Raw genomic sequence first — 22536 nt, forward strand, 5'->3', positions numbered from 1 at the left:
GGGGTTGAGATCTGGAGACTGGCTAGGCCACTCCAGGACCTTGAAATGCTTCTTACGAAGCCACTCCTTCGTTGCCCGGGCGGTGTGTTTGGGATCGTCATGCTGAAAGACCCAGCCACGTTTCATCTTCAGTGCCCTTGCTGATGGAAGGTGGTTTTCACTCAAAATCTCACGATACATGGCCCCATTCATTCTTTCCTTTACACGGATCAGTCGTCCTGGTCCCTTTGCAGAAAAACAGCCCCAAAGCATGATGTTTCCACCCCCATGCTTCACAGTAGGTATGGTGTTCTTTGGATGCAACTCAGCATTCTTTCTCCTCCAAACACGACAAGTTGGGTTTTTACCAAAAAGTTCTATTTTGGTTTCATCTGACCATATGACATTCTCCCAATCCTCTTCTGGATCATCCAAATGCTCTCTAGCAAACTTCAGACAGGCCTGGACATGTACTGGCTTAAGCAGGGGGACACGTCTGGCACTGCAGGATTTGAGTCCCTGGCAGTGTAGTGTGTTACTGATGGTAGCCTTTGTTACTTTGGTCCCAGCTCTCTGCAGGTCATTCACTAGGTCCCCCCGTGTGGTTCTGGGATTTTTGCTCACCGTTCTTGTGATCATTTTGACCCCACAGGGTGAGATCTTGCGTGGAGCCCCAGATCGAGGGAGATTATCAGTGGTCTTGTATGTCTTCCATTTTCTAATAATTGCTCCCACAGTTGATTTCTTCACACCAAGCTGCTTACCTATTGCAGATTCAGTCTTCCCAGCCTGGTGCAGGTCTACAATTTTGTTTCTGGTGTCCTTTGAAAGCTCTTTTGGTCTTGGCCATCGTGGAGTTTGGAGTGTGACTGTTTGAGGTTGTGGACAGGTGTCTTTTATACTGATAACGAGTTCAAACAGGTGCCATTAATACAGGTAACGAGTGGAGGACAGAGGAGCCTCTTAAAGAAGTTGTTACAGGTCTGTGAGAGCCAGAAATCTTGCTTGTTTGTAGGTGACCAAATACTTATTTTACCGAGGAATTTATCAATTAATTCATTAAAAATCCTACAATGTGATTTCCTGGATTATTTCCCCCCATTCTGTCTCTCATAGTTGAAGTGTACCTATAATGAAAATTACAGGCCTCTCTCATCTTTTTAAGTGGGAGAACTTGCACAATTGGTGGCTGACTAAATACTTTTTTGCCCCACTGTATACTAACTTTTAGAACTTACTGCTGTGCTTCAATTCTGGTCCTAACCTGTTAAAGGCCATAAACACTACTTGAATAAATTTGTTTCATTTTTCTATACTCTCTTCAACTCTGTTCGATCCTCAAGATCTGTTCATAAAAGGTGTGCGCATGCATGTGTGTATTGGCTCATTCTCGTTACTGTCTATATTAATACAAAGGATATCAATAAGAAACAGATTGTGTGTAATATATATATATATATACATATACACACACACACACACATATATATATATATATATATATATATGTGTGTGTGTGTGTGTGTGTGTGTGTGTGTGTGTGTGTATATGTATATATATATATATATATATATATATATATATATATATATATATATATATATCTCACAGGGTGCGATTTGTCAAAAAACCAGAAGGGGGGGGATGTTTTTTTTTTAAATCATGAAACGTCACAAAATTAAGGTGACAATAGGCTAACAGCTCAGTAACATCCGATGATATCAAATGAATAACACTAAATGAAAACGAACACTAAACCAGAGATGGTAAATTCATCTTCCTATCTCTCTGACTAAATACACGAACACACAAAGTTCGCATTGCTTGTCGCGTTGCTGTGATGTTTCTCTCCCTCCGGATTAAATGGACAGTGACTCGAAAATCACTAAAATACATGAATACTAAATGAACAGTTTGCTCTGGTGGCGCAGTTCACATTGTGCGCAGCTTTCCGATTTAAACTGTTTTTTTCTCATCCTTATACTTCCTGTTTCATGGACTGTAACGGATTTGCTTATTTAGTAATTTTAATACAGAATTTACTTTGAAATTATAATCAGACACTCCAACGCCCCCCCTAAAAAAAAAAAACGGCCGTGAAAAAGGCGGCATCCGCCAAAAGGCGCGCTGTTTGCATCCCTGCAGATACATTGATACATTGTAGATAATAACAATATCTTTGCGTTCTATAAGAACGCAAAGATATTGTTATTATCTACAATGTATCTATTTGCTGGGGATGTTCGTGAAGATCAAAGCTGCCACTTCGGGTCATTTTGAAAGTGAGTGCAATGTAGACCATAGAAAACTGTGTCACAACATGCCTGTCATGTCAACTTTTTTTTTGGTTTGTTTTATTGACGGGGTTGTCCCCAAGGATTTTTTTTCAGCAGAGATAAAAACCGGGGGGGGGGGGGGAATGATCCCCACCATAATCGCACCCAGTGTGTGTGTGTGTGTATATATATATATATATATTTATTAGGGCTGTCGAAGTTAACGCAATCTCAATTTATCGCGATTAAAAAAAAAGTGCCGTTAACGCAAATTCTAATTTGGCCCTGCGAGTCACCCATAGTTCCCGTTGAGGCTTGTCGCACGCTGATTCAATAAGAGTAAGCATGAGTGATGGAGAAAGGTCTGTTAAACGGGAAGTTTCATTTCAAAAGTAGAGTGTGATTGAGCATAGACATATAAACATAGACGCCGCCTTCTGCGTAGAATCATACGTCATCCTCGCCGCCATATTGGATGTGGCAAAGTGGAGATTCTTCAACCGTCTCTGGTATAGCGTCTAGACCAGGGGTGGCCAACCAGTTGGAGACCAAGAGCCACATTTTTTACTGTATTACCGCAAAGAGCCACATCATACACATGGGCACACGAACATCACCCATCTCTTCCTCTCTCTCTCACACACACACCTCTGCTCAGCCAGATTAATAGTAAATGTCACACACCAACATATTTACTCCTACAGTACTAAAACCACAGGCTGAGGCCAGTCATTTTTAACAATGAACATTGTGTGCACTTACTATGCATGCTGCTTAGTGGGACTCATGGCATTACCAAAAAAAAAGCCACACCATACACATGACCGCACATGAACATCGCCCCCCCCCCCCTCACAGACACACGTTCACGCACCTCTGCTCAGCCAGATTAATAGTAAATGTCACACGCCAACATGAGAGAAATTTACTCCTTCAGTCAGTACTAATACCACAGGCCAGTCATTTACAGCAAGCAATATTGTGTGCACTTACTATACATGTTGCTTAGTGGGACTTCTGACATTCCTTGCCTTGAACAATCCTCTTCAAATCTGGCTTGTATTCCGTCGTTGCCACTCGAAGCAGTTCTTTCACATGGGTTTCAGTCAGAACAAAACGATGCTTTGACTTCACGTGTTTCATGGTAGAGAACACAGACTCGCAGACATATGTTGACCCAAACATTGACAGTATCTTAAGCGCAGCCAGTTTCACATTCGGGTATTTTTCCAATGGCACACTTTTCCAAAACTCAATGGTGCCTTCCCTCAAAACAGGTTTCAGTTGGTCTTCCTCACGAAGATCGATCATCTCCAACTCAGCCGCAGCCTCATCTGTGACAAGCAGGGCTTTCAAACAGTCCATCTCTGCATTGAATGGGTCGACGAGGAACGTAACCTGTGGCCTTTTCAGTTGTATATCACGGAACCGGGTTACAAAGCTTTCGTGCAGGTTTTCAATTAGTGTTGCATATCTGGCTCCTTGCTTATTCAGGGAGGCGGGAAGCTTTGAAATGAGCTAATGACGACTGACATATAAGGCAGAATGGCTTGCCATTACGTTCAACAAAAAAGTATAAACTCTCCCACTCTGTTAAAAATGTCCTATGTTCGTCTTCATATTTTCGTTTTGCTGTGCATTTTTTCATTGCCACACCTTGCCCAAAAACTTAGCGATTATCTCACGCATATGCGCATTTGACATGACCTGAAAATACCGTAATATACCCAAGCAAAGCGAAGATGCATTTGACGAAAATACCATACTGAACTCAAGCAAAGCGTACACGCACATAAAAAAAAAAAACACAAAACACAAACTTCGATATGAACATAAGAGCCGCATGACACCGGGCAAAGAGCCGCATGCGGCTCGCGAGCTGCGGGTTGGCCACCCAAGGTCTAGACAGTAGCCGAGAATAAAGATGCCTCATTCATGTGCTGCGTTTAACTATACCAACAGGTTTACCGTCCAAACGAGATCACATGGGATTACCTTTCACAGGTGAGACTGGAAAAATACTTTTCATTGTATTTGGTCATTATAACGTAATTTTACAAACAGATTTTCCTGACTTTGAGGCTAATATGAAGTCTCATGCATAATAGCCACTCGGTGAAACCTGTCTCCAAACAACGAAGTATTTCCTTCGTAACTACGCTAATAACACTGTGTTTTTGTCAAACATTGGAGCTTTGTATTCATTCTGAAGGTTTATTGTTAATATTGAATAAAAAGTAACTGGGATATATCATTGTTAATTATCATTCAAATTTTAGGTAAATTATTTTAATTTGCATCTTATACGGATTTTATAATGAACAGTTTTGCACTCAAGTTTCCATCAATGAAGAGTTTACAACATCAACGAAACTGACTTCATGTTAAAATTGTTAATGTTATAGTCATGCTGTCTGTTGTTGCCCAAATGAGTAGGGTTCCCTTTTGAGTCTGGTTCCTCTCGAGGTTTCTTCCTCATGTCGTCTGAGGGAGTTTGTCCTTGCCACAGGCTTGCTCATTGGGGATAGATTAGGGATAAAATTAGCTCATGTTTTAAGTCGTTCAAATTCTGTAAAGCTGCTTTGCGACAATGTTTATTGTTAAAAGCGCTGTACAAATAAACTTGACTTGACTATAAGGGAAATACGGATTTTGGTTATACAGATTTGATTGACCAAAGGTTGACATGCATGTTTATAACCATCACATTAAAAGTTATATGTGTTGTTTTGATGCCTGTTTGTTTCCCAAATATACGTATACACGTGTGTTAATGGGTGAAAAGGCATCGAGTTAAATATTATTGTAGAAAGGGGCTTTATGAAGTTCAGTCCATTTACTTGCATTGGTTTACGGGGAAGATTTGCCACATACAATATGGTGGACACTCTGACGTATCCCAGCAACGGGCCACCAGCTCAATGTGGCGTCTATGTTTATATGTCTATGGTGATTGAGTTGGTTTTGGTATGCACTTATACTTTTGCAAAGTGAGATTTCAGTATGCTGTGGCACTGTGATATGACACTAAATGTCTTTATTGAAGTCCAACTGCAATTTATTTTTGTTTGCACAGTACTGTCAAGTCCTATAGGCTGTGACTGAATATAACTCCAGCACAACTGAAGTTTTATTTCATTTTTATTTTCTTTTGTCACACGTCTGAACTGAGACACAGTAGTATGTGACTACATGTTTTATATTTGAGACTACAGCTCCCTAATCCATCACAAAATCCAATTTTGTGTTTTGTATGTTCAGTACTGCCTAGTATGTGAGTGAATAAACTCCCTTACCATTTTCTCTTGTCCCAGCAGTTTTTAACAAGTACTTTTAGCATAAAATGTGTTCACCATTTTAATTGTAACATTTCACTTTAAAAGCCTTATTCATTTACATAGATTTTAAAAAATGCAATTAACTATATGAAATTCTGAGATTAATCGCGATTAATTTTTTTAATCGTTTGACAGCCCTTATATATATATATATATATATATATATATATATATATATATATACATATGTGTGTGTGTGTGTGTGTGTGTGTGTGTGTGTGTGTGTGGACTGTTGATGCTGACATGCTATACTGAACATTTGTACGTTTCTACCAACTACACACCCTTCATAACCGCCAGCTTAAAATGCTGACAGAACTTAGAATATTAAGGACATGTGTCTGTGTCTTACAGGCTTTTTGAGGAAGAAAACAGACAGTGCTCCAATCAGAGGCATGTCTCCCAGCAACGGCTCCATGATGACTCTCAATACCCCATGCAGCTAAAGACAAATAAAAACAAAACAATAGCTACTTATTACTTATATTTACACTTGTTACAGAATACTCTATAGCAAGCCAAAGATATTTCTTCCCATTTAATAAAACATTTTATTTATTCATCCGTAAGCGAGGGCTATTGTATTCGGGTCTAATTGGCCAAAAGGTGTTGATTATTTCTCTATTATCACACAGTGGCAGCTGCAAGGTATACATTACAGGTGTATATCGATCTGTTCATTCTAATATTTTTGAACTGATGATCATGGAATCTGCAGTTGTTTCGAAATGGTGCCCCAAGTTGTGCAAATCTATTATCCTCTTTCTCAGATCTGCACTGAGCTCCTTGGAATTTTCTACTGTTGGTCAAGCTAATGAATGCTGCCACTCTTTATATGTTGGCATAGAGAAGGTACCAACTGTAGTCAATCAGGATCAGTAACAGGGCATAAAGAGGCTTTGGCAAGTTCCAAAAATGTCTTTTACCTTTCAACACCACTGAATGAATAATCTAAAGTGAGCGTATATATAATTTTGACCCCATGTTGTTTACAGAAAACCAAAAATAAAGTAAAACCTGTACATCAAATTCTTTTTTTTTTCTATTAAGGATGCATGTTGTATAATCATTGTGCTACAGTTCAAAGAAATAATTGAAAGCCCAATATTGTCATGACATTTCTTATATGTAAACTTCTGACCATAACTGTAAGCCTTGCAAGTAATGGATCAAACAATTTTTTTTTAAACTAGAGTAAGCTCTAGTGAAGATGGAAGACTTGTCAGTATCAGTTCTTTAAAGTAAACCTGTTCCTTAGTGCAGTGAAATTTTCAGGACAGAGGGATTTGTGGTTTCGGTTTTCTAAAGAGGTACATTTTATCCTTCTTAGCAGCTTCAAGAGAGACTGGTATAGCCAATTGAAAATTTACATTTGATTAAAGAAAAGGAATTATCAGTATGATTACTGAATGTGTAGTGCACCCTGCTCCCTGTCCTGACTACCTGTAATACACAGCTCTTTCAAGCTGCAGAAAGGCACCTCTAAATAAATTAAATTCAAAATGATATCACTTTCTTGTTAACAGTGATATACTGGCATATTATTTTGAATTTGCCCATGTTTGAGTGGTTACTGAGGAGCCATGTGTAACTCGTTCTCCTACCGGGAGCTCAAAACATTAATCCAAAATAGCTACTACTCTTGCACAAGAGCAGTGTGTATTTTTGTGTTGTACTATTTGGAATTTCACCGAAATATCATCATGGCTGGTAGGCCCGTATGATTTCAGTTTACACCCATAAGCTAGAAAAGCAGTTCAAACTCTGCCCTCAGTGGGTGAGATTAGCCCCCCTATATATATATATATATATATATATATATATATATATATATATATATATATATATATATATACACACACACACACACACATATATATACACACACACACATATATATACACACACACACACATATATATATATATATATATATATACATACACACACACAGGGGCAAAATAGTATTTAGTCAGCCACCAATTGTGCAAGTTCTCCCACTTAAAAAGATGAGAGAGGCCTGTAATTTTCATCATAGGTACACTTCAACTATGAGAGACAGAATGGGGGGAAATAATCCAGGAAATCACATTGTAGGATTTTTAATGAATTAATTGGTAAATTCCTCGGTAAAATAAGCATTTGGTCACCTACAAACAAGCAGGATTATTGGCTCTCACAGACCTGTAACAACTTCTTTAAGAGGCTCCTCTGTCCTCCACTCATTGCCTGTATTAATGACACCTGTTTGAACTCGTTATCAGTATAAAAGACACCTGTCCACAACCTCAAACAGTCACACTCCAAACTCCACTATGGCCAAGACCAAAGAGCTGTCAAAGGACACCAGAAACAAAATTGTAGACCTGCACCAGGCTGGGAAGACTGAATCTGCAATAGGTAAGCAGCTTGGTGTGAAGAAATCAACTGTGGGAGCAATTATTAGAAAATGGAAGACATACAAGACCACTGATAATCTCCCTCGATCTGGGGCTCCACGCAAGATCTCACCCCGTGGGGTCAAAATGATCACAAGAACGGTGAGCAAAAATCCCAGAACCACACGGGGGGACCTAGTGAATGACCTGCAGAGAGCTGGGACCAAAGTAACAAAGGCTACCATCAGTAACACACTACGCTGCCAGGGACTCAAATCCTGCAGTGCCAGACGTGTCCCCCTGCTTAAGCCAGTACATGTCCAGGCCCGTCTGAAGTTTGCTAGAGAGCATTTGGATGATCCAGAAGAGGACTGGGAGAATGTCATATAGTCAGATGAAACCAAAATAGAACTTTTTGGTAAAAACTCAACTTGTCGTGTTTGGAGGAGAAAGAATGCTGAGTTGCATCCAAAGAACACCATACCTACTGTGAAGCATGGGGGTGGAAATATCATGCTTTGGGGCTGTTTTTCTGCAAAGGGACCAGGACGACTGATCCGTGTAAAGGAAAGAATGAATGGGGCCATGTATCATGAGATTTTGAGTGAAAACTTCCTTCCATCAGCAAGGGCATTGAAGATGAAACATGGCTGGGTCTTTCAGCATGACAGTGATCCCAAACACACCGCCCGGGCAACGAAGGAGTGGCTTCGTAAGAAGCATTTCAAGGTCCTGGAGTGGCCTAGCCAGTCTCCAGAACTCAACCCCATAGAAAATCTTTGGAGGGAGTTGAAAGTCCGTGTTGCCCAGCGACAGCCCCAAAACATCACTGCTCTAGAGGAGATCTGCATGGAGGAATGGGCCAAAATACCAGCAACAGTGTGTGAAAACCTTGTGAAGACTTACAGAAAATGTTTGACCTCTGTCATTGCCAACAAAGGGTATATAACAAACTATTGAGATGAACTTTTTTTTATTGACCAAATACTTATTTTCCACCATAATTTGCAAATAAATTCTTTAAAAATCAGACAATGTGATTTTCTGGATTTTTCTTATTTTGTCTCTCATAGTTGAGATGTACCTATGGTGAAAATTACAGGCCTCTCATCTTTTTAAGTGGGAGAACTTGCACAATTGGTGACTGACTAAATACTTTTTTGCCCCACTGTGTGTGTGTGTGTGTGTGTGTGTGTGTGTGTGTGTATATATATATATATATATATATATATATATATATATATATACACACACACACACACACACACATATACACACACACACACATACTGTATATACAAAAATTAATTTATTGGGGAGTTTCCCCCCCTCCCAAAATAAATGCTTATTTCAATTTTGATTATCACACATTTAAAAAAAAAAAAACGTTGGGGCAGTAAAGCATTCACCACTTTGTAATGATGCCATTCCTTCTCACAACACTGAAAAGATGCTTAGGGACTGAAGATACCAAGTGATGAAGCATTTCAGGTTTTATTTTGTCCCATTCTTCCTGCAAACAGGTCTTAAGGTGTGCAACAGTACGGGATCATCAAAGGCACATTTTTCGTTTCAAAATTAACCTCTTCTCTGTTGGGGACAAATGGAACAGGCACCCACCTCTTCCACAACCATATCTTTGTAATGTGTGCAGAATATGGTTTTTGTCTTGTTGAACTATCCCTGGAAAAGAGGTCATCTTGAAGCCAGCATATGTTGCTCCAAAATCTCAGTGTACTTTTCTGCATTAATGCTGCCATCACAGAATTCCAAGCTACCTTTGCCAAGGGCACTGACAACCTCACACCATGACAGACCCTGACTTTTGGATTTGTTGCTGGTAACAGTCTGGATGGTCCTTTTCGTCTTTGATCCAGAGCACACGGCATTTATTTCTTACAGAACAGATCTGGAATATGGATTCGTCTGACCACAATACATGTTTCCACTGTGTGACGGTCCATCCCAGATGCCTCTGAGCCCAGAGAAGTCAACTGCGCTTCTGGACACAAACATAAGGTTTCCTTTTTGCACAGTAAAGTTTTAACTGGCATTTGTGGATGCAACTATGATAGTGCTTGACAAAAGTTTGCCAAAGTGATCCCAAACCCATTTCGTTATATCAGCTATGGATGAATGACTTCTTGATGCAGTGACGTCTGAGGGATCGGACATCACAAGTGTTCAGCTTAGGCTTGCACCCTTGCCCTACACACACTGAAATTCCTCCAGATTCCTTGAACAGGGGTGATAGCGTTCCGGCGCCGCGCCGGATTTCCGGCGTACCGTGGCTGGGGAAAAAAAAAAAATCTAGTTCGCCCATTGTCCTGTGTCATTCTGAGATGCGCAGATAGACAGTAAAGGGAATTCGCATGATATGGAACTAGTGGGAAAAAAGTGCCGTCACGGCATGAATTAGGGTCTAATTCGTGCCGTGACGGCACTTTTTTCCCACTAGTTCCATATCATGCGAATTCCCTTTACTGTCTATCTGCGCATCTCAGAATGACACAGGACAATGGGCGAACTAGATTTTTTTTTTCCCCAGCCACGGTACGCCGGAAATCCGGCGCGGCGCCGGAACGCTATCACCCCTGCTTGAATCATTTAATGATATGTACCACAGAGGGTCAAATATCCAAATCCCTTCCCATCTTTCTGCAAGGAACATTGATTTTATTGATTTTAATAATTCTCATGCATTTGTTGGTAAAACTGGAGATCATTGACCCATCTTTGATCCTCAAAAACTAGGCATTTCCTGGATAGGTGATTTATCACCATGATTTGGGCTGAAATCACCTTTTGACGTCGCCGGTTTCAAACTGCATCATAATATTTAATTGTTTTCTCATTACTAGCCCTAAATTTTCCCCATGCCAACTTTTTTTGGAATGTGTTGAAGGCGTGAAATGCAGGAATGGATGGATATTAACAAATGAAATGAAGCTGACCAGACAAAACATGAAATATCGTGTTCATACTGTCTGCAATGAAATACAAGTCAAAGTAAATTTAGAAATGACTGCTTTATTTTTATTTGCATTTACCATACCTTCCCGACTTTTTCTGGTTGTATTTTAATAAAACAAAATGTTTCGTTAAAGTATTTTGACCTCAGTTATACATCCAGGCATTAATCAACCCCAATCTCCTTACAAATTTTTCCTGACCTCTGACCTGCAGCCAGGTATATTTCAGATCTGTGGGGAAAACCAGCCACTATATACGATCAAAAAATTGATTAGCTTGATGAAAAGCTTATTCTGGGCAAAAAGTCACTTTCTGTGAATCTAAATTCTCAAAACATGCGCACACACACACGTGATTTGTACCTGGATGCTGTGGATGCCTGCTCGACAGTAGTATTTCTTAATCTCCACATCGATCTGTGTGTTCCCAACAAAGCTAAACAGAGACATAATTAACATACAATATATTTTTTTAATTATTTTACACACACACACACACACACACACACACACACACACACACAGGATATAAAAAGTATACACACCCCATTAAAATGATAGTTTTTTTCTGATATAAAAAATTAGACAGGATAAACAATTTCAAAACTTTCCCCACCTTTAACATGACCTATAACCTGTACAACTCAATTGAAAAACAAATCTGTTAGGGGGGAAAACAAACAAACAAAAAAAAAAGTACAATATGCTGGGTGCATAAGTGTGCACACCCTTAAACTTTGTTGAAGCACCTTTTGATTTAATTACAGCATTCAGTCTTTTTGGGTCAGAGTTTATCAGCCTGCCACATCTAGACTTGGCAACATTTGCCCAATCTTCCTTGCAAAAGCGCTCCAAATCTGTCAGATTGCGAGGGCATCTCTTGTGCACAGCTCTCTTCAGGTCACCCCACAGATTTTCAATTGGATTTAGGTCTGGGCTCTGGCTGGGCCATTCCAAAACTTTTTGGGGGTCATTGTCGTGCTGAAAGATGAAATTCCTTTTCATCTTCAGCTTTCTAACAGACACCTGAAGGTTTTGGGGCAAAATTGTCTGGTATTTAGAACTGTTCATAATTCCCTCCACCTTGACTAAAGCCCCTGTTCCAGCTGAAGAAAAACAACCCCAAAACGTGATGCTGCCACCACCATCCTTCACCGTGGGTATGGTGTTCTTTTGGTGATGCGCAGTGTTGTTTTTGCACCAAACATACCTTTTGGAATTGTGGCCAAAAAGTTCAACCTTGGTTACATTAGACCATAACACATTTTCCCACATGCTTTTGGGAGAGGTGACTTTTTTTTTTTTTCAAAATTTAGCCAGGCCTGGATGTTTTTCTTTGACTCTACCTCATAGTTACTGTTGTCCCATATTTTCTCCACTTCTTGATGACTGCCTTCACTGTGCTCCATGGTATATCTAATGCCGTGGAAGTTTTTTTGTCCCCTTCTTCTGACTGATACCTTTCAACAATGAGATCCCTTAGATGCTTTGTAAGCTCTCTGTGAACCCTGGCTTTTGCTGGAGGATGCAACTGAGTAAATGCCAGAACTTTATTTGGGGTTAATCAGAGTCATTTTAATTGATGGCAGGTGTGAACCCAAAAGGACTGAATGCTGTAATTAAATCAAAAGGTGCTTCAACAAAGTATTAGTTTAAGGGTGTGCGCACTTATGCAACCACCTTATTGTACATTTTTTATTTATATGTTTTTCCCCCCATGGGCATCACGGTGGTCTAAGTGGTTAACATGGTCCCCTCACATCAAGAAGCTTCTGGGTTTGAGCTCAGCACCCAGTGGGGGCCTTTCTGTGTGGAGTTTGCATGTTCTCCCCGTGTCTGCATGGGTTTCCTCTGGGTGCCCCGGTTTCCCCCACAGTTCAAAGACATGCGGTTAGATTAATATGGGACGGCCTTGGGCTGAGGTGCCCTTGAGCGAGGCACCTAACTCCTAACTGCTCCCCGGGCGCTGTTAGCATGGCTGCCCACTGCTCTGGGTATGCGCGCGCGCTCACTGCTCACGTGTGTGCGTGCGTGCGTGTGTGTGTGTACACGCATGTGTGTGTTCACTGCTTCAGATGGGTTAAATGCAGAGAAGAATTTCACAAGTGTGTGATGAATAAAGTTGTTCTAACAGATTTGTTTGTTTTTTTCAATTAAATTGTACAACTTGTAGGTCACATTAAAAGGTGGGAAAAGTTTTGAAATTATTTATCGTGGTCTCTTTTTTTTTACATCAGGAAAACCTAATTGTGTGTACACTTTTTTTTTTTATATCCAGTGTGTGAGATATATATATATAATGTATGTGTGTGTAATGAATGAATAAACAAACATTTGAATAATGCTGAGACATTAGGAATATCATGCTCACTAGCAAAGAGAAAAGGAAGAACTACATGGTAGGGTTGGGCGGTATCCAAATTTTGATAACTTTAAACCGTCTCTGTGTTTTCCCGGGGTATACGGTATTACCGAGAAAAAAATAATATTTTGTTTCGGCCTACTGTGTAACGTGCGCCTATGCCTCAAATGTACTATTTAAAAGCAGCATAGCGAATTGTGTGCATTGTGGTATGGATTAAGCAGCAAAGCGAATTTTGTGCATTGATGAATGGATTAAGAGATATTTCAAAGCATCACGCAACTCTTCCTTCATCTTGAAAATAGCATTCAACTGTCGTTTACACGTCTGCGTTGAAACGCCATTTGCAGCACTATTTCACCTGCTCCATCAAAAAAAAGTACACGATGAGCAGGATCATACCCTTTCAAGCATGGGAAATAAAAAAAAGAAAAAGAATCAACCAACACCCAAGTCCGTTTAGACTGCGCGATAAACCATATTCTTCAGCGCAAATGAGGCGAACCTAATTCAAATGCGTGATAGCTGCACAAGGCAAAATCATATGGGCCCACGTCATGCCATGGCAGGGAAATTAATAATCAAATGGCCTTACCTTGCTTAAAACGTTGTCTTGATCACATAACTCCTTACAATTATTCCACTTAAATCCATACGGTTTAACACACCCAACAAAGATAGCAAGCGCATTGCTAATTCCCACCAGAAACCTAACAGTTTACGCTACGATGTTTTCTTCCGTAGATGACATTTCAAACGTTTATTACCCACATCCCAAATGTCATACGTTATATTATTTTACCTTGTTGTTACTCATGTAACCTACTCAAAACACAACTCATTGGAGAGATCTCGTGGAAGTGGAGTACCCCAGGCTATGGTGTGCCTTAGGGGACATATTAGATTTTTCGTTTGGTTTGAAACCAAAATACTGCCACACTGCCGATGTTGTATTTTTTTTGCCACTAACTCGTTATCTTGACTTGCCATCTTTCAACCGCGGTCTCAGTCCCTTTTTTTTTTAGATAGGACAGTATAGAGAGACAGGAAATGAGCAGGGGAGAGAGAGACAGGATCGGGAAATAACCTCGGGTCGGAATCGAACCCGGGTCCCCGGATTTATGGTACGGTGCCTTAGCCATCTGAGCCATGACACCCCCGGTCTCAGTCTCTTGCGAAGCTTTCTGTCAGACTCCAAAATGTCACGCAGGGTTGCCATGGTAACGACATAAACAACCCTGCACGCGATGAAAACTTCTTTAGGAAATTGATAGAATTAGTGAAAATACGATCACACAGTTATTCGGGATGATCTTCAATTTATTATTTTATATTATGACCTCATGTACTCCATATTTATTTAGATATTATATATTTTTTTAAAATGATGGTAATGAGACCGATACCGTTGGTACTTTTGGATACCTCGGGATACCTTCTTACCGTAATACCGCCCAACCCTACTACATGGGTCCTAATGCATTTGCTTGAAAGGCCCTCATGTTGCTGTGCTCCCTCATCAATAAATGCATGAGTCCCATCGTACAGCTCACCTGATTTGAAGGTCCATGATAATCTGTCGTTTGTCTACATTCTCAGTGTAAACCTTCACTCCATTTACTCTCAGGGCCTGCAGAGAGAATTGGGGGTGGAGGAGGGGGAGAAGACAGACAAGCATGAGAAAGATAAAGGGGGGGGGGGGGGGGGGGGGGGCACAAGCATCATCAACCCTTTGTATCCCCGATTTGGTTATGCAGCTTGTATTTGCATTGTTCTACAATTGTGTTTGTGTGCATCTTGAACTGTTCTATTTAGGACAGTTGTTGAAACAGGATTATTTTCTCGTTATTTGCCATTTTCACTTCATTCTCACAGTCATGTCTTAACAGTATTTATGGATCACATAATTCACTGTCACAATAGTCATGCAGCTCTCGACCAATATGATCAATAAATACTGTTAAGACATGACTGAGAATAAAGTGAAAATGGGAAATAACATGAGGAAAATAATCCTGTTTCAACAACGGTCCTAAACAGAAAGGAAGTACTGTACAGCCTGTGTGTTGGTGTGATAGATAGATATGGAAAAGATAGATACACTGTATAGGAGAAAAACTGAAATAATCTCCGTTGAAATTACAGTAGTAAAAGCCGTTCAAAAAAAAAAATCAATCAATCAGAAACTGGATTGGAAAAGAAAAACAAGAACAGTGAAGGGGAGCACTATAAAGATATGTAAGGACTGTAGGTGAAGTTGATAAAACAAGAGAAGGGGGGAACAAACAAACAAAAAAACTTTTCTTGGGGCAAATTTGATCATCTAGGACGGTTAAATACACGTGATGAGAGTGGTAAGACAGCAGCCAGATGGCTTCACTCATCTCTACAGCGGGGAATAGGCTATGAGCTCTCCAGATTTTATATAGAGCTCGGTGGTTGACTTTTGTAGCCAACGCCAACCAAGAGGTAGGTAAGACCAAAGATGACTAAAGGATGGTTACACGGGTCCGAGTTTCTGAAGGTTCTGGGGATAATCCGATCAAAGTGCCCTACCCATCTACCCTCATGGAATGGATAGATGACAAAGCTGTGGCCCGACGTCAGCTACGTTGCACAAACAAACCCAAACACCTGGCTTGGGTAATGATGAGAGTCAATGGCGTGATAGAAACGGTCAGCTGTTGCTGCACTGCAGGGTTAGGAAAATCTTGCAGTCACGCAGAAGCCTACCTTCCAGATGATGGCTATGTCAGAGTAGAGCAATTATTATTGTTGTTAGGTTAACATGGGGCAGCTATGGCCTGAGGTTGGGCTGAAGTGCCCTTGAGCAAGGCACCTAACCCCCAACTGTTCCTCAAGCACTGTAGCATCGCTGCCCACTACTCTGGGTAGGTGCATGTGCTCATTGCTCACTTGTGTATGTGCACGCATGTGTTCAATGCTTTAGATGGGTTAAATGCAGGAGGACGAATTTCACTGTGCATGTGACAAATAAAGGCTTCTTCTTCTTCTAATAATGTAGTGTTTATATACTGCAAGTCGCTTTGGACAAAAGCGTCTGCCAAATACCACAACTATAACCATACACACCTAGATCTAGCCTAATAGAACTCTACCAGCCTACTGTACCATGATGTCTCTTGTATAGGCTCAAAAAGCAAAAGCTAGGTTAGAGAAGCATAAGCGAACCATTTTAATGCGGATGGAAATGCTGTCAAGCTTTGCCAACAATAAACATAGCATACTTAAATAATTCTTTGTCTATGTATTTGTCCAAGTTTCTTTAACTTCTTAACTACGCTGATCATTCCAGATATTGGATGGTATTTGTAGGTTATTTGTTTACACTAGTACTTCAGCACTGGTCACTCTTGGATTCTCTTGGCTAGTGAGGCTACATGCACTTGTTAGTCGCATGTAGCCTCACAAAACAGATTTCATTCATAAAATGTTTAAGCTTCCAGTTGTTGTTTGCGTACCTGACGACAGCACACAATGAACCAGAAAAAGACAATTTAAAAATATATGTTATCCTCTGACTAAAACACGGTTGTCGTAGCTACGTCCGGCTCCCTCAGTCTCAGCTGCTTGGATAAACCGGAACTCAAAAGACGAGCATCCAGGAGAGGCAGATGTCATGGCAACCCCCATGGTCTCTTGCAGGAAAGCCATAGACAGGCTGACAACACAAGTGTGTGTTTTTTGGGGATGAAGTAGATCCCATAGACAGCCAAACGGATGTAACTTCCCCCAACATATACTATGCAGAAATTTTAGACTTTTCTGAAGTTGGTCACCAAGGTGAATTGTTTCTGTTTAATAAGCATTTATTAGAATGATATGCTTTATATAATTATATGCAGAGTTGAAAAGGTGTTTAAAGTGGTTAAGTGTACAAAGACCTTGTCGCCCATGTCAATCTTGGAGAAGCAGAAAGAGCTGAGGTGGGCATTGGCTCCTTTGACGGCTGGCTCGATGGTCTCACGGAAGAGTTTGTCAACAAACTGGCAAATATATGGCCACATCTGTTGAACTGTCTGTGGGAGATAAATGAAAAAGAGGCAGAGAGAGAGAGAAGAAAAATGGGTCAGTATCTCAGTATTTATCCACACAGAATTTAATGGATGTAGGCCAATTTCAGCCCAGTCTGTGCTTCCACACGCGTGTGTGTGTGTGTATTGAGCATTGTGTACATTTATTTAAAAAGGTAAAACTGCCAAATCATTATATTTTTGTTTGTACAATAGTGAAGTTAAGGTGCTACAGTTTTACATTATGCACTGCATGTTTCAGTGTATATTGAATAAATAACTTCAATATTTATTCAATATTACACATTCTGAATAACAACTTAATAATGCTGTTAATAACAGAATACCGTAATACAATTTGCTACTCCTGTTTTAACGTGATATTAAGCACATATGATCTATTATCATTTAAGGGAAAGGTAAATCCAATCCTTTACACTGCGCTGTAATGCTTTTTATTCTATTCTATTCCCTCCCCATAATGTATTGTTATATTGTCATGACTGTCTATTCTGTATAGAATATGTATGGTATTTTGTCATATTCTGTTCTCCATCTTCATAGTGCTTTTTATTCTACTCTCTGTTTATTCTGTTGTATTGTCATGACCGTCTATTCTTTTCTACAAACTAAAAAGAATGTGTAGCATTTTGTCATATTCTTTTCTACATCTTCAAAATGCATCATATTGTCTCCTGTTCTCTTATAAGGTAATCTATTGTCCTAATTGTCTATCCTATATTATTTTTTGTCATGTTCTCTTCTGTTCTGTGACCATGCATTCTATTCTCCATGTTCTATCTTAATGTATACCATATTGTTATATTCTATTCTCTCCCAAGTTATCCTACTCTATTCTCCATTTCTATCCATAATACAGTACATTATCCGGTCATTCCTAGTCTTGGTTATGACTTTAAACTGCAACCGGTGGAGAGTCTCAGGTCCGGGAGGACTTCAGTATTGGGAAAATGGAGCTACCCCTTAAATCACCATTGCTTGTAGGCCCGCTCTGACCTGGAGTGGTAGCACCTGCCTGGGTTCCAGCTATGGGTCAAATAGTACATCACCAATAAGGTGCTGGCAGCAGGGCGCTTTTCAGTGCAATGTAGCAGATGAACCCAACAGGGTCAATGGAACACCACCAGATGGCACACAGAAGAGCCACTCAAATGGCCAAAGGAAAGGCAAACAAACAAAACCCCTTCACTAATGTGTTTCTGGATAATATACAAAACTGTGCATATAGTACCAATCAAAACGTTAGACACATCTACTCATTCATAGGTTTTTCTGTATTTTGACTATTCTGTATATTGTAGCACAATACTGAAGACATCAAAACTATGAAACAGCATATGAAACATATGGAATTGTGGTTTTTATTTTAAAAAAAAAGTTTCATATTTTAAATTCTTCAAAGTAGCCACCGTTTACCTTGATGATGCTTTGCACACGACTGGCATTATCTTAAACAGCTTCATGAGGTAGTCAACTGGAATGCTTTTCAATTAACAGGTGTGACTCATCAAGAATTAATTAGTGCAATTTCTTGCCTTCTTAATGAATTTGCAATCAAACAGTAAATAGTAAATGTAAGTGAAACTTGGTATGGACATTTGTGTTGCATTTTGTGCAGCCGTAGAAAACATTCCTTGCAGAAATAACCTGTATGTACACCAGATAAAGAGGTCATTCACTCAGAACACCCACGCTGATCAAGCAGCAGTCGAGCAATCAATCCTGTCGCCACAGATCACATCAGAAATGTAAAAAAATAAAATAAATTTAAAAAAAAAAAGCCACCCACCACAAGAGGATACAACAGACAGGTTTGGAAAATTCACTCTTTAAATAAGTGAAGGAAAAAAAAAAATCCAACAAACCGGACAACCAGCCAAACAAACAAAATGCATGAGAATGGCATTACAGCTTGCTTACACATCGGCATTTTATCATTAACCTAATTAGATTAACTGCTAAATAAATAAAATTCATGACAGTCTGAATAGCATAAAAAAAATAAAAAATAAATAAAAAAAAAAAAAGCACATGAACCAGTCAGCTAGTTAATAAAAGCAACAGCCCAAGTAATAGACACGGCATCACTAAATCTTCAACTGTACAGTAGGGCTGAACGATATATCGTTATCGTATCTATATCTAGATATGAACATTCAAGATATTAATATCGAAAAAGCAACGATATAGATTTCCCCTCCCCGCGCTCGCCCTGCATGTACAGCTCTGGCAGTCACAACAAGCATTTTTACGATTGCCCTTGAATGCACTGCTAAGGCCAGCCAACCACAAACCTTATTTCATGCTTGCTATGGATCGACAGCTGAAGCCAACCAATGACAAACATATGAGGGCGGGAGTGAGGGAGACGGAGACCGACGCGCGCGCACACAACAGACACAGCAGGGAAATTAAAAAGAAAGAAAGAATATGAGTGCGGAAGATAATGCGGCCGGTGGCGGTGTAGAATCTGACTTGGTGCCAAAACATAAATCATCCTCCATTATTTGGAGGTATTTTGGATTCAAAAAGGACAATGTTAACCAGAGTGAGGTGTTGTGCAGGTCGTGCTTAGCAAAAACTGCGACGAAGCAAGGTAGCACAACAAAAATGTTTCACCACCTGAAACACCATCGCGTGCTGCATGAAGAGTGTATGACAATGAGAGAAACACCAGCGACTTCAGTCATCCCAAAATAAGCCAAAGCAAAGTTTGATTGCTGATGCGTTCAGTAGCGTTACACCGTACGAGTCGACGTCCACCAGACAAAGAAATTAGAGACGCTATAACATACCACATTGCAAAAGACATGGTACCTGTGTACAGTGTCTCGAAAGAGGGCTTTAAAAAAATGGTTCGGACGCTGGGCGAGTGTTATAAAATACCATCCCGAACACATTTTAATCAAGTGGCCATTCCGAAATGCTAAAATGAGTGTAAAATGAATGTTGAATCCGAGCTCCGTGAAATCGATCATTTCGCCACAACCACGGACCTATTGTTAAAGCAGAGCTGCAGTAAAATGTTTGATTTGTAATTTATGTTAATGTTGATGACTGGCAGTGAGTTCTTAAAAATAAAGCTGCATTTTCCACATTTTTTTGTATTAGGATGTTTTTACTTTTCTGAAAAATGCTTGGTTTTCACCGAACCCGTAGTCATATCGTATTGATATCGAGATATCTGGCACAAATATCGAGATATGAAATTTTGTCCATATTCTTCAGCCCTGCTGTACAGCACTGATTATCCTGACTAACTTTTTTTTTCTTTTTTAAAGAAATTCACAAGTCCTGTCCAGACCTGCCTGCTTTACTTAAGTTGAATTCTGAAAAAAAAAAAAAAAAAGTGTTTTTCTACTGGAATTCCCAGATTGTGTCTCAAATGTACAGATTAAACTGTACCATAGTTCAAGATGATTTTAGGCATTTGGGCAGATTTAAAACCATGACTTGATTGAAAATGCATGAACAAATATCTACAGCAATGTGGTGAGTAAATCTTAAATATGGACCGAATTAGAAAATATTCAATTGGGGGAAGCCATGGCCTAATAGTTAGAGAAGCAGCTTGGGAAACAAAGTCGCTGGTTCGATTCCCTGGACCAGCAGAAATGGCTGAAGTGTCCTTGACAAAGGCACCTAACCCCCAACTGCTCCCCAGGCTGCTCTGGGTATGCTGTACGTCACCTCTGGATAAGAGTGTCTGCTAAATGCCATTAATGCAATGTAACTTATTATTTAAACAGGAAGACCAGAAGAACTTCCATATTTCATGTTTAGAAGTAATAAATACATTGCTACTACAAATTAAACTGATTTTTTTTTTAATTTCACGATTGTTGACAATTGCGTTTGACTGAATAGTGTTTGTTCCCCCAAATTCCAACTGACAATGACCTAGACCTACAGTGATACACACCCCATACAGATAGTAAGAAAAGGGTATGCATGCATTTTGTATTCCTGCTAGGAATCAGATAAAATCATATAGACTTATTCACCTTCATGTGTGTTTTTCAAATCCAGCTCAGAATAATCTGGTGGCACATATTTAAAAGGCAAGTGCGTAAGAACAGTAGCAGCACATACCTTATTGAGCCATTCCACTCTCTCCACATCAGGAAAATGAACCTGAAACAGAACATAATATTTACAGGTTACAAAATACATCTTTAATAAATAAATAAAATAAATTAAAAAAAATTGGATGCACAAGTTAATTTATTTTTGGTTTTCCAAAATCAACACAGGATACAAAAAAAAAAAAAAAAAATTATACATACAGCGTCAATTTTTTTTTTTTTTTTTACATACGCCCTTTTAGATTATTAATTCACTAGTGCTGAAAGTTCCAAAACGTCTTAACTCGCCAAGGCCTCTTAACTTCCTGTTAGTGATCATGATTGGCTACAGCTGGTAGCTTCTCTCTACCAATATATAAAGCATTTGTTTGACAGCACTCATTGGATTGGCCAACACATTACAAGGAGCTCAGTACAGATCTGAAAAAGAGGATAATAGATTCGCACAACTCAAGAATGCCTCTTGGAACCATTTATAAACAAACAATTGCAGATTCTAAGATGATCAGTTCAAACAACTGTATGCAAGTACAAGTCATTGGGAGGTGTAGCCACCTTGCTGAAAGAAGATCCAAACGGTCACACTCAGCTGAGGGGAAACTGATTCAGATGGTCAACAACAAACAAGGAACCACCAAGACACAAGCCTGCCATGAGCTGGAAGCTGCTGGAACACTGTCTACAGTCAAGTGAGTTCTATTTCATTTCTCCTGACCGCCAGAGGCGGTGCTTTCAGCACATGGATATCCATCACACGAACGTGCAGGTCGAGTAATAGTAACAACAAAGTCACGTGTGACCTGGGTGACGTCACCCCGTGACCCCAGCACAAAAGACCGGTGAACCCAGGAAGTGACCTCTTGCATCTTCTCGCGTTTGCAGGTTGCGAGTTAGATTGGAATTTGGACAAAGCGCCGTGTTAGTTTCGTTACCCGCAGGGTTGGGGCTGTGCTTGCGCATCCTCCAAGAAACTGCGTTAAGTCCACCAATTCCTTTTCTCTTGTCGTTATATTCGTATTGATTTGTTACTCCGTTAAGCTGAGTGCTCTCGCTCGGTGGAGTTAGCTGATTAGCCCTCCGAGGCGGTGTCC

The 22536-nt window shown here is 39.9% G+C and overlaps 1 protein-coding gene across 1 annotated transcript in view; it reads right to left on the reverse strand.

Moving 5' to 3' along the window:
* Positions 1-22536, reverse strand: part of esyt2a (extended synaptotagmin-like protein 2a) — a 138961-nt gene that overhangs the window by 81064 nt on the left and 35361 nt on the right. The window contains exons 2-6 of the mRNA XM_060905937.1: positions 21453-21494; positions 17211-17345; positions 14859-14935; positions 11307-11379; positions 5946-6035 (exon numbers count right to left, since the gene is read on the reverse strand). Of these exons, the coding sequence (XP_060761920.1) occupies positions 5946-6035; positions 11307-11379; positions 14859-14935; positions 17211-17345; positions 21453-21494 (417 nt within the window). The remainder of the gene's footprint in view (positions 1-5945; positions 6036-11306; positions 11380-14858; positions 14936-17210; positions 17346-21452; positions 21495-22536) is intronic.

Source organism: Neoarius graeffei, chromosome 23, assembly GCF_027579695.1.
Source record: "Neoarius graeffei isolate fNeoGra1 chromosome 23, fNeoGra1.pri, whole genome shotgun sequence".
Taxonomy (NCBI): Eukaryota; Metazoa; Chordata; class Actinopteri; order Siluriformes; family Ariidae; genus Neoarius; species Neoarius graeffei.